The sequence below is a fragment of the Equus asinus genome, chromosome 23 (genome assembly GCF_041296235.1).
Source record: "Equus asinus isolate D_3611 breed Donkey chromosome 23, EquAss-T2T_v2, whole genome shotgun sequence".
NCBI lineage: Eukaryota > Metazoa > Chordata > Mammalia > Perissodactyla > Equidae > Equus > Equus asinus.
Window position 1 is genome coordinate 50,078,043 of NC_091812.1, and position 12,301 is coordinate 50,090,343.

Here is a 12,301-nt window from a genome sequence, read left to right on the forward strand (position 1 = left end):
GCTGTAATGAAGCAAAACATTCCAAAACACACAAAATACTTGGATTTCAAAATGGCATTCTTTTCTACGAGAACAAACTCCTATAAGAAAAGGCTGACTGAGAACTACGTACTAGGCCACTAGTACTTTCTATATAAGAGTTGAAGTTATATTTCAGACCCTGCCATATCGGCACGTTAGAGGATTAAGGATTGTGATCATTGAAATATTCTGACAGGGGCTTTAGGAAGCATAAATACAGAATCAGTGTGTACTTCTCACAGGTCATTAGAATAAGTGTTTAGTGCAGTTCATCAGACATTTTTTGAGTGCCCACTGTGTGGCAGAGGTTGAGGAGACAAAAATGACTGCAACAGGATACCGTGCTTTCAAAGGGCTTATGAAATCATGGAGAACAAATATTTTGGAGATAGAAATTTTTTTCATAAGTGCATTTTGCAAAACTTAATTGTGCATTCTGAGAGAACACGGATCATATCTTTTACATATTTTCATAATGGCTAGGACAAAATGGAAACTGAATATTATTGTTGACAGACTAACTGACTTATGTAGAAATTGTTGCCAAGTTCAGGTAAACAGTCTCTGAGGTCTCCAGAGAAGATGAACGGAATTAGTGTGTCTGTTTCTAAATGTAATTTTCTTGATTACTTTATAATCTCTGTTGTATTTTGCTGTATTATTTGGACAAATCCTTCAACACATAGAGAAAGAATGACGATTTTTTGAAAAGGTTATTATTATATAAGATTTTCTGTGTGATAAAACCACACCCAATGGGCCTCACCCAGAAAAGCTTATACATGTTATTAGACTCAGGAATGTTAAGTGTGTTAGATTCGGTCCCTGTTGGGCAGTCATATGACGCAAACAGTGACTCTGAAATGAAGCCATAATATATGGTTTAACCTCTTAACAGTTTGTGATGTCATGTTTTATGTGGTAAGAAAAACAAATGCTGTCACATTTTATATTTGAGACTCCCGCAAGCCAACATCAAGAGATTAAGTATGCGCATTACTAACACACTATCGTGAATGCAGTTCGAACGATGCCAGGAGACCAGCGCAACCTCAAGCGCTCCCCAGTAACTCAGTGTTATAGGACAGAAAGATAAGTCTGCTGATAAGTTACAACCCTCATGAGACTCTGTGTTTTCCCCTTAGAAGGAAGCAGAAGTAGTTTTGAATATTTTGGTCTGAATGTTAATTCATATAACGATGTTTATCCAGTGTCAGCTAATCTTTATGCTTATAACTTAAGAATCCTGAAATACGGTAGCTAAAATTAAAGAAAAATCTGTCCGTTCATATAAAAGACAAAATTAGGACAGAGATTAAATTGGGGCAGAGAGTAAGTAAAACTGCTGGTTTCCAGCGTTTACTTTCTTGAAATATGATTTTGAGTCATTTCTGTGAGATACAAATGTACTGCTTTCTGTTTCCTATCATTTTTTTATTATGCACATAATTTAACAGTTTGTAATAGTTGAAGCCACATGTCTCTATGGACCGGAATATTGTTGAAACAGCTTCACTCAAGTGAGGAGACTCCAACTGTATAATTCAGGTATGTATATTTTCTTTGAACGAAGTGTGCAACGTTCAACTTGACAAAAATGAACATTTTGCTTGACTGAACAGTTTTGCTCTGTGTTTTGCTTGTCTACTGAGGCAAATAAAGGCTGACAAGAGGGGCATTTCCAGCTAGTTAAAGACCAAGAGGGAGATGAAGCAGGATTTGAGCCAGTTATCAGAAAATTCCTTTCTTGCTGAACATTTTATAGTGTACACGATATACTAACTAGAAATAATTTAGATAAATCTTAACTCTGGGTAACAGATGTGTGCGTCTCCCTTCCTTTGCTTCTAAGTATTTAGTAGAAAGTGTAATTTCTATGGTGGTGAATGTTCTGTGTATATTATGTACATTATTGACTTTTTGTTTTCTCCTTATTAGGAAACTTTAGGCAATGATGAGGAGCGTAACTGGCTCTGTACCAAACTTCTTTATATTTTTTAGAAGGAAGCGTTCTTGGAATGTTTGGCTATCTCTTCAAGAATTATGTGGCCTGTGGATTTGTATTTGGAGTTTGCCTGGGGATTAAGCAGCTTCTCATTGTATCAGTGGATTCTGTCCATTCATTTAGTTAGTCAGCCAGTCTTTTTTTTGGGGGGGGTGGGAATCTACTGTGTTCTTAGGACTTCTGTAGGTACTGGAATAAAGGCCAATAGCATATAATGTCTGTCCTCAAGGAGCTTGCAGTTTGAGTCTTAACTTCATGGCTAAGTTTCCAGGTCAGCTCACTGAAAGATGTGAAGTACTAATTTATCTGCTTGTTAACGCAACAAGTTTTGATTTTTGTCAGACATGATGTACTAGGCATTTGGGCTGGGTAGGCATTGGAACCACAATGATGAACTGCTCCTATGGAATTTACAACCTGGTAGGAGAAGGAAAGACACATTTTGGTCAATTAATCACATTAATAAAAGTATAATTATGAATTAGAATAATTTCTCTGAAGGAAAATACAGATACATGAGTACATGTAAATAAGAAATCCAACCCAGGTATGCGAGGGGCTCAGTAATATGTCAAGTAGACAAAGGAATTGTGAGGGAAGAGGACAGCATGTACAAAAGCTGTGCTCCTAGAAGTAGTATGCCAATGTCTGTGGAACAGCCAAGAGGGAAAGAATGACCATCCATGCCACATGGTTTTGCAAGGACAAGTAGGGAGAGGACCAACTGATGTTCACTGGATATGACAGCATGCAGGTAACTGGCGACTGGAGTAGGTTGTATTTCTGTAGAGTGATGGTGGCTGAATTCTGATTAGAATGGGTTGAGGATTAGATAAAAAGAGAGGAGGGCAATTAGGAGTATGAATAAAACCTTCAAGAAGCATGGTTATGAAGGAAAGATGTGGGCTGATGGAAGGAGAGTTATTTATTTCTTTGTTAGTTTATACACAGTAGAGGCTGGAGTATGTTTGAATATTGAAAAATAGGATAGGGTTTACAGGAGATTGTTGAATATTCAGCAGAGAGAAAGAAAAATTTGTAGTAAGTTTCTTTACTAGTTGAAGGCAAAGGGGGATTAGACCCAGAGCTCTGCGGAGGGTCTGGCCTTAGAGAGAAAAGAGGAGAAGATGGTTGTGGATATAAGTAGATTTGGTGGAAAAAGGTAAAAGTAGAAGTTGTTCCCGTTAGACTTGTTCAGTTTTCTCTGAAAATCGGAGGTCTTATTATCTGATGAAAGGGAGAGAGGTGAAGGAGGAACTGGAGGTTTGGAGAAAATTTGAAACGGGGTGGGATGGTACAAAAGTGAATGAACCAGGAGGATTGATGGGCAGTGTTGAGGGTCCATTTGAGGTTGTTGAAGATGATAGTATGGTGACACTTATCTGCCCTATTCCGTGGCTTTCCCCTGTAGTGTTTGGTTCCTGGAGGACAGGCACTGAGAAAGCAGGTAACTGAGTTTGCTTTGAGTTGAGATGTGAAGAAAAGACCAAGGGGCAAGGGAGTACAGGGTATTGGATAGAGCGTTATTGAGATGATGGGCCCTGGAAAAAAAGTATGCTGGATAAAAAGGGACAGGAAGAAAAAAGAGGGCCGAGGAAAGTATTAGGAAATAATGAGCAGTCAATGGAGTAGAAGAGCCACTGAGATCAACAGAGAGACACAATGTCAGCCTCAGAATTGTGTATTCTAAAGTTCCAATGGCCTGACTCTTTGAGAGGTCCGACTTGTGATGCCAAAACACATCTCCTTCTGCAAGGCTTAGATGGAAGGGCTTGTGGTCTGGAGCAGAGGCTTTGGCAAGATTGGGACTGGGGTGAGATGAAGAGCCTTCAGTCGTCTCTTCTGATACTCCACATGGATTCTAGTACCCGAGGAACGTGACATGTGTCATAGTGAGGTCATTAAGCTGTTAAGTAAAGACATGTGTTTTAAAGCATCCTTCCTGTATTCTATGCAGTATCAAGGAAACTCGATCTTCAGTGGATAATGAGAATACTTTCTTCCATTTCACTCAGTTATTTCTTAAACTATCAGTGATGTGTATTGATTGGAAAGTAGTTTACAAACCTATAGATTTTTAAGCAAACCATGAACAATCAACACAATCAGATGATTTGCTAACATCTGAGTCTGATGTCAAGTATCTGGAACTGGACCTCTGGTATGGAGATGCTCTAAGGAGGGGTCATCTTCTTATACAGAACAAAGAATGCTTTTTTCCTCCTGTCTGGCTTTCCCAACACTAGCTTTGTTCTCCAGTAGCTAGGGTGCACCTCCAGTAACAGAAGCCTTCAGCAACTCATGGCTGGTTTACAGCAGCATCTTCTTGGCTGGTCTCCCTCCTTTTGGACTTTCTACTCCCCTTTACCCTGCGTGTGATTGCCCAATTGATTAACTTTAAATTTCTGTTTCCTCTGTTATCTCATTGTTCAAGGAATAGCAGCTCACTCTTTCCTGACTGTGATGAGGTAAGAATAAATTCATCTGCCTCTTAAGTGTGAGACATTGGACAAGTCACTTAATTTTCCTGGACCTTAGTTTCTTCACCCATTTAAACATTAAAAAATGTGGCTATTGAACTAGATGACCAAGCTTTGGGATTTGGAGTATGTAGTTGGGCTAGAGTTCCCTTGCAATGCTGGAATTCTGTTACTGTGTTCCTCTCCAGGGCCTGGTTCTGATCCTGGTAGGACAGCCATTGAGCTTCGGGCTTCTCGTATGTCAAGCTGGGACAACCACCTATCTTGAGGGTTGTTGGTAGATTTGACTTAGTTAATGTTGCCTAGCACGGCCGCCTGGCACAGCAGCATGGGTTCTTTCCCCCATCCACCAACCACAGCCTTGCCTTTCGCTGCTCAGCCTTGTGGCTCCAAAGCCCTATCAACACAAGCCAGTTGAAATGATCCACAGGAAGCAATGATCCTGTTTCCAGCTTTTTAGGGTTTGGTTTTCTGTTTTTAAATAACTTACCCTCTCCTCTTCACCAATTCTAGTTGAAACCTGGCCTAAAACCTCTTAAAAAAAGATCTCTAAATATTTTGGCCTTCCAGCTTTGACTTTCTGGGATTTCAAGTTCAAAGAGAAATTTTTTTTTTCCTCTTCTGATTTCTTCTTTCACACCTTGGGAACTCAAAATATGCACAGAATGAGTAAAAAGATGAACTCCGAGAAGCAGCTCCTTTACTATATAAAAGAACAAAAGCCCCCTATTCTGGACACAAATGCTCATGGTGGCACACATAACATTCATTTCCTATAGGCACTTCTGCCCTAACTGTGCCTCTCCTTGTCAGCAGACAGTTTGTGTCTGGGCTGTTTACGCGATTAAAATGGGCAAGATCCGAGTCTGTCTAGATCACCCACGGGCTACACCATTTAAGCACAGCGCTTGGCTTTAGGAATATGTGGATTGAATGAATGGTTGCTAGGAAGCGTGGCTGCGTCTTCATTTGATGCTGGGCTCATCCCAACTCGCGCACGTGGGAACTTCACAAAAGTTATTTCGCCAGCGTTGCCCTGAATCCTCTTATCGTGCGGAGTTTACTGAAGTGGGGCCAGCTCCCCGCCTCTGCTAGCTTCGCTGCCAAGGTTCAAGAGGGGTGGAGTGGCCTGGAAGGCGGTTGGAAGAAGGGTGGGGGATTTGCTTTCTTATAAAGATGTTTTAGGGGACTGGGTCTGGAGCGTCAGGTTTTCAGGAAGAAATGAGCCTTGATCCCAACGGCAAAGAATTCCAAAAGGGCGCGAAGTTTATTTTCTGTTACAGAGAAAGCCTGAAAGCCTCAAGCTAATCAATAAGAGCGCGGTCCACACTAGAGGAGGGGGCTCCCAGGCTTGCCCCCGGAAACCCATCCGCACAAGAAAACGAGCGGCGTCAGTCTCACTAAATACATTTCTCGGGCTCCGTTTGCGTGAGGTCGGCTCCTGGTTCACTGCGTCCCTACCTAGCAGTTGTGGGTCCCCGCTGCTTTCGAGCAAAGTCCTCTTTCCCCAGACCCAGGCTGCAAAACAAATTCCATGGGAGCATCTCTCCGCGCGCCCAGTTCCCATGGACAAACACACCATAATGTTTAATTCTGCCCCATTACGTGGGGTCGTGAGTTTCTTAATCATCGCTCCCTCCGCACACGCACAAACTCTTCCCCAGTCCCTGGAGGGCCTTGCGTGGTTCCCAGGGCGGCTGCAGGGCGCCAGGCTTGGAGCCCCAGGGAAAGCGCGCAAGGAACGGCCCTGGGGACTCGTTCCGGGAAAAGCTCCAGTGTCTGGGGAGAACTCTTCCTTCTCATCCCGCACTCTCTTAGGGCAGAAAGGGTGACATTCCAAACGCAAGCAAGGTGTACGGCCCGACACCTTCCCTTTACAAAGAGTAAGTAAACAGAAGCCAGCGCGCAGTCCTGCTCCAGTTTCCCGAAACACGCGCCGCGGTCGCGGCCGGGGGCGGCTGGGTGTCTGCGCTCCCCGCCTTCGCTGGGCTGACACAGGAGGGGAGGAGCAGGAGCCGGCGGGGGTGCTGGGGGGGGGGGTGGGGGTTGGAGCGCGAACCATCCCGAGCCAAGACAAGCAGCACATTCACAAATAACGCCCCCACCCCCAGCGCACGCGCTCCCATTCAAAGCAGCCGGGCTCCGCGGCCGCAGGGCGGCTCCGAGGACGCGCTGCCGGCCCAGCGCAGCCCTGCCCCGCGGGGCACGCCCGGAGTCCGCGCGCCGCCAGCCCTCGCGGCCCGCGCGGGAGGCGGCCGCCGCGTCCAGGGAGGGGTCTCGCCCGGGACACCCCTCCCTCCCCTCTGGGGGACCATGGCACAGCCGGCTGCGCCCTGGCGCTCGGGGCTCCTGGCCCGCATCCTCGGCACCTGGTGCCTGCTCTATGTCGCCGGACAGGTAGGGCAGTCTGCGCGTCTTGCGTCCCTCCCCTCTGGGGCTTTTCTTCTAGTCTTTGCTACAGCCGGGAGCGCTATAGCTTGGGGCGCGCTGTCTCCGGCCAGGGTCTGTCCTGGGGCTGCGCTGCCACCCGAGCTGGGACAGGTGGCGCGAGGTTGTGGCTGAGGCGGCCCGTCGCGGCGAGCTCCGGGCTGGCGGGTCAAAGCCTGCCGGAGCCTCTGCCCAGCCTCCTGGGGCCCGGGCCCGGCTTCCCGCCGGCGCTCGGGTCCTGCCTCCAGTTGGGCAGATCCGGGCGAGGAGGCGGCGCCTGAGCGGGGTGCGGCCTTCTCCCACGGAGCCCGCCACCCCGCACCCCTTCGGGACAGTCCTTCGCCGAGCCCCTTTTCTCCTTCCTGGCGGAGGCTCCGGCGGCCCCGGGGAGGCTCGGGCGCTGGGACGTCTCCCATCCGTCCTTCCCCTGGGTGCCCAGTGAACTTGTGACATCGTCACCCTAGGGCCACCAGCGGCCGAGTGTAGGGGACGGAGCGCCTTAAGGGGTGCAGACGCCAGACCAGGTGGGCTCCCTAGTGCCTCTGCGGTGGAGAAGAGGTGGTTCTGGCCGATGCACGTGGACTCGTCCTCACCACGCCCCCTCCGAAAGCTCCTAGGGTTTTTTCCCCGAGCCGGACTGGCTATAGGAACTGGAGAGTTCTCCTGAGTGAGGGGCTCAGGCCCCAGGCGGAGCAGAAGGGCCCTGGGCGAGTGTGTCATTCACAGTCGACTTTGCCGTGATCTACTCCTGAAAGATCCTTAGCGAAGTGGTCGGGGGTCCGTCAAACCCAGGATGCATGTGGTGTCTTTGGCATTCACTCTTTCCAGAGTCCGGTAACTTTTGATTAAAACTCACGATTTAGGCAGTTTGTACAATAATTTAGCCTACACAGATTTGCTTTTCACAGGATTACTTGGGTAATTCTGGGAAAATGCCCAGATACTCTTGGCCGGAATCATCACCAGATAGCCTTCCTTTCCTCTGTTTTGCTTATGGAGACTTGTCCAAATCAGGGGATTTCTTTTCCTCGCTTTTTCTTAAGGTTTTGAAGCTTGTTTTCGGATCTCTATTTGAATGGTCATTTTGATTGCAGTGGAACACTTTTAGAGGCTGAGTGAGGACCAAGAATGATGATTAAGAAGAGCCCAGAGCGGGCTTGGACATGAGGACGGGTCCACACTACTATGGGATAGAAACTTTCAGCAAGGAACACCTGCTTAGACTGGAGGATGGAGACCCATTGCAGAATCTTGTCTTAATCATCAGCAGGTTATTCATCACACGCTCTGCACCATGGCACAGCTGCTCAGAGGTCGGTGCACTTTAGGATTGCCTAGGGGAGTTCTTGAAACTCCTTTTGCTGGGCACACCCCAGCTGCATGGCATCAGAATCCTTGGGAGCATGGAGGGGAGGCCCAGGCATCAGACGCATAAAGCTCCCAGATGATTCCATTGTGCAGCTGGGTTGAAAACCACTGTGTAAAAATGAGCCTTACAGTGACCTGTTCTCATAGAGTCATGATCCCAACAGGAAACTCAAGGAGGACAGTAAAGAGAGACAGTCTAGGGAGAGAGTCTTAACATGCCCCTTCCAGTCCTGGTTCTGTCCCTAACTAGCTGTGTCATTTTGGTCAAGGCCCTTAACCTTCCATTTCCTCTGTAAAATGAGGTTGTTGGCCTATGTTCTGCAAGGTACTGCCAGCTCCAACAACACCAGGCAGGTTGGCATCTAACATATCCAGACAGAACGCCTTCTATCTTATTTTTAAATAATCGCAGGGGTAGAAATTCTATCTTATCCTTGAGATTTTGGTAAAATATCTGGTAATATTCGAATCCAGGAAAGATGCTAAGGAAGATGTAAAGATGCACCGTTTCTTAGATTTGTGGGGTTTCTGTTTGTTAGTTTTTTTATACTTTAGCACTCTGCCTGTTTAGACCTATTTTAAGCCATTCAGTGCCTTCCTGACATTTGGGACAAACAGATTTTCCTAGCCTTACACACCTGTTCTTCCTTGCTCCGTTTCTCAACCAACTTTCTTCTGGTTGAAGATGATGAAAGCAGATTTGAGCCTTGTGTGTATGTTGGAAGTGGTTTATTGTTTTAATTCCAAATGACTTTTTCTTGTTCCGCTCGGCAGGGCTGCTCTCCACATGTGAGAAGCCTGACTCAACTTGTCAGGGAAGGGATAGAAAAGAGTTTAAAGTGCTGGGTGAGTTCTCTATCCTAGTGGAATGCAGTGCACTTCAGTTATTCAGGTGTTAGTCAGAAGCAGCTGATCTGGCAGCACTGTTTAATGTCCTCATTTTTTTTTTAACCACGTGGACATTATAGCTAATCATCGAATTAGACCACAAACTGAGGATACTTAATATCAAATCAAGAAGAAATCATTCCATAACCAAAAGCTAGTGCCAAATGATTTGCACATTATTTGGAATTTATACATTCTTCGAACTGTTTACAAATCAAAGCACTCCATACATGAAGGCATGACTACCAGGGTTATCAGGCCTCCTCAATGTATTGTAGTCACAGTGAAAGGAGGGTCTATATTCAAGAGATTCTGGCTCCCTAAAATGAATTACACCTGAGCCATATTCTCCAAAAGCCCAAAGGACAATTTTAATGCAAATGAAAATTATTTGGAAATCCCAGCATTTCTCCTTTCTTCTTGCTGAATTTCTGCTTTCAGGGGTTATTTCCCTGTTCTGTTCTGCCTGAAATTACCATCCTAACTTGCAAGATTATTTTCTTTCCCTGTGTAACTTGAAGGTAGCTCACTCTTTCGGTTCTTATGAAACTGATTATCTTACTGACATCAATTTCATTTCGTGAGAGGAACCCAAATTCATTCACTGCCCAAATTTCTCCCAGGTAAGGAAGTACATAATTGACGGTTTTAACCACTAGTTGTTATCAACTACTTAATGATTTCTGCAACCCATCTGTAGCAATCCACTATAAAAATAAATAGGGTTGTTGGAGAGGGTTGTGCAGCCAACACAAATCCATTACTGTTACTTAAAAATGTCACAGTGATGATTCGTGTTCTTTTTGTGGTAGATCAGTGAGAGCTCATTCAAACATTAAGATGGAATATTTTCATTGTCTATGGCATTCTAAATAGTATCTTTGTTGGGAATTCAGTAATGAAGTAAGTAGTTTTCAGGATGGCTGGCAAGAATTTGTGCCTTTATGGGTGTCTGATTTTCAACTAAACACCTCGAAGAAGACTGTCTTGTCTCTTTTGTTATCCTCTGGTATGTTCTTGCTCTTGTTTTCATTTTCATTTTTATGCGGTTAAATAAAATACTCCTAAGGGCTTATGAGGAAACATAGCAACTTTTTGCCCTACTCTTTCTCCTAACCTCAGATCTCATAGCCCGAAGGCAACCTTTCTGTTTGTTTTATATTATTTTGAGGTATAATTGACATACAGTAAACTGCACATATTTAAGTATACAATTTGATGTTTTGACATATGTACACACCCATGACACCATCACCCTAAAGTTTCCTCATTACCCCTTGCAATCCCTCCCTGCCACCCTTTCTCCCACCCAACATCACCAGGCAAACAGTGATCCACTTTCTGTCACTATAGATTAGTTTGCATTTTTTAGAATTTTATGCAAATAGATCATAGAGTAGGTACCCCTCTTCCCTTTTTTTGATCTGGCTTTTTTTTTTTTCACTCAGCAAAGTTATTTTGAGATGATTTGTGCTGTAGCATGTATCAATAATTTGTTCCTTTTATTCCTGAGTAGTAGTACATTGTATGAATACTCCACAGCTTGCTGTCCATCAACATTCACCTGTTGACAGACAGTACGTTTCCAGTTTTTGGCTATTACAAATAAAGTTGCTATGAAGATTTATGAAAAGTCTTTGCATGAATGTGCAGTTTCATTTGTCTTAAGAGTGGAACGGCTGGATCATTGGTTGATGTATGTTTGACTTTTTAAGAAACTGACTGTTTTCTGAAGGCTTTACCATTTTACGCCCTTACTAGCAGGGTGTGAGGGTTCCTATTCTGCATCCGTGCCAACACCTGGTGAGCCCAGTCTTTTATTTTGGCCATGCTAGTAGGTATAGCAGTAGCTTGTTCTGGGTTTTAATTTGCAGTTCCCTAATGGTTAATGATATTGTGCATTTTTTCATGGATTTGTTTAGAATCCATATATCTTCTTTGGCAAAATTTCTATTCAAATATTTGGCACATTTTTTAATGGGTTGTTTTCTTTTTACGTTTTGAGAATTCTTTATGTATTCTGGCTATAAGTCCTTTATGGGATGTATCGTTTGCAAATATTTTCTCCCAGTCTGTGGCTTGTCTTTTAATTTTCCTGACAGTATCTTTTGAGGGGCAAAAGTTTTTAATTTTGATGGAGTTGAACTAATTGAATTATTTATTGGTAGATTGTCTTGGTCTTAAGAAATATTTGCCTAACTCAAGATCACAGAGGTCTTTTTCCAAGAAGTTTTATTTTCTCTTTTCTGTATTCCATTTTGAATTAATTTTGCATGTGGTACAGGATATGGATTGAAGTTCATTTTTTGCCCATGGATTTTCAATTTTCTGGCAAGATTTTTGGAAAGACTATCCTTTCTCTCACTGGATTGCCTTTGCACCTTTGTGGAACCTTAGTTGTCCAGACATGTTTGGGTCTATTTTTGGATTCTCTATCTATTCCAGTTAACCAAATGTCTGTTGCTATGGCAGTACCACACTATCTTGAGTATTGTAGCTTGACAATAAGTCTTGAACTTAGGAAGTGTGATTCCTCCAACTTTGCCCTTCGTTTACAAGGACATTGATTACAATGTTTGCCAATCTTTTTAAAAAAAAATGCATGCAAGGATTTGATTGAAGATGTGTTTGTTTGTTTGTTTGTTTTTGTGAGGAAGATTGCTGCTGAGCTAACATCTGCACTAGTCTTCCTCTAGATATATGTGGGACTCCACTACAGCATGGCTTGATGAGTGATGTGTAGGTCTGTGCCTGGGATGTAAACCGGCGAACCCCAGGCCATGGAAGTGGGGTGGGCGAACTTAACCATTATGCCACTGGGCCAGCCCCTGATTGAGGATGTTTTAATCTATAGATCTATCTTGAGAGAATTAGCCTCATAACAATGTTGAGTTTCGTGATCCCTGAACATAATATACCTCTCTATTTAGGTCTTTTTAATTTCTCTAAGCAATATTTGGTAGTTTTCAGTGTACGGGTTTTATGTATTTTTGTCAGATTTATACTAAGTATTTCATATATTTTTTTATTTTATTTTTTTAAAGATTTTATTTTTTTCCTTTTTCTCCCCAAAGCCCCACAGTACATAGTTGTATATTCTTCGTTGTGGGTC

General features: G+C 44.0%; 1 protein-coding gene across 2 annotated transcripts in view; it reads left to right on the forward strand.

Annotated features, from left to right (window-relative positions):
• The first annotated feature begins 6,598 nt into the window (after window positions 1-6,598).
• Window positions 6,599-12,301, forward strand: part of ADAMTSL1 (ADAMTS like 1) — an 852,153-nt gene continuing 846,450 nt past the window's right edge. The window contains exon 1 of one of the 2 annotated variants that reach the window (XM_070495595.1): window positions 6,599-6,903. In XM_070495595.1, coding sequence (XP_070351696.1) covers window positions 6,820-6,903 — 84 coding nt within the window. In that variant the 5' untranslated portion in view covers window positions 6,599-6,819. The remainder of the gene's footprint in view (window positions 6,904-12,301) is intronic. The other variant, XM_070495594.1, reaches the window with a different exon arrangement.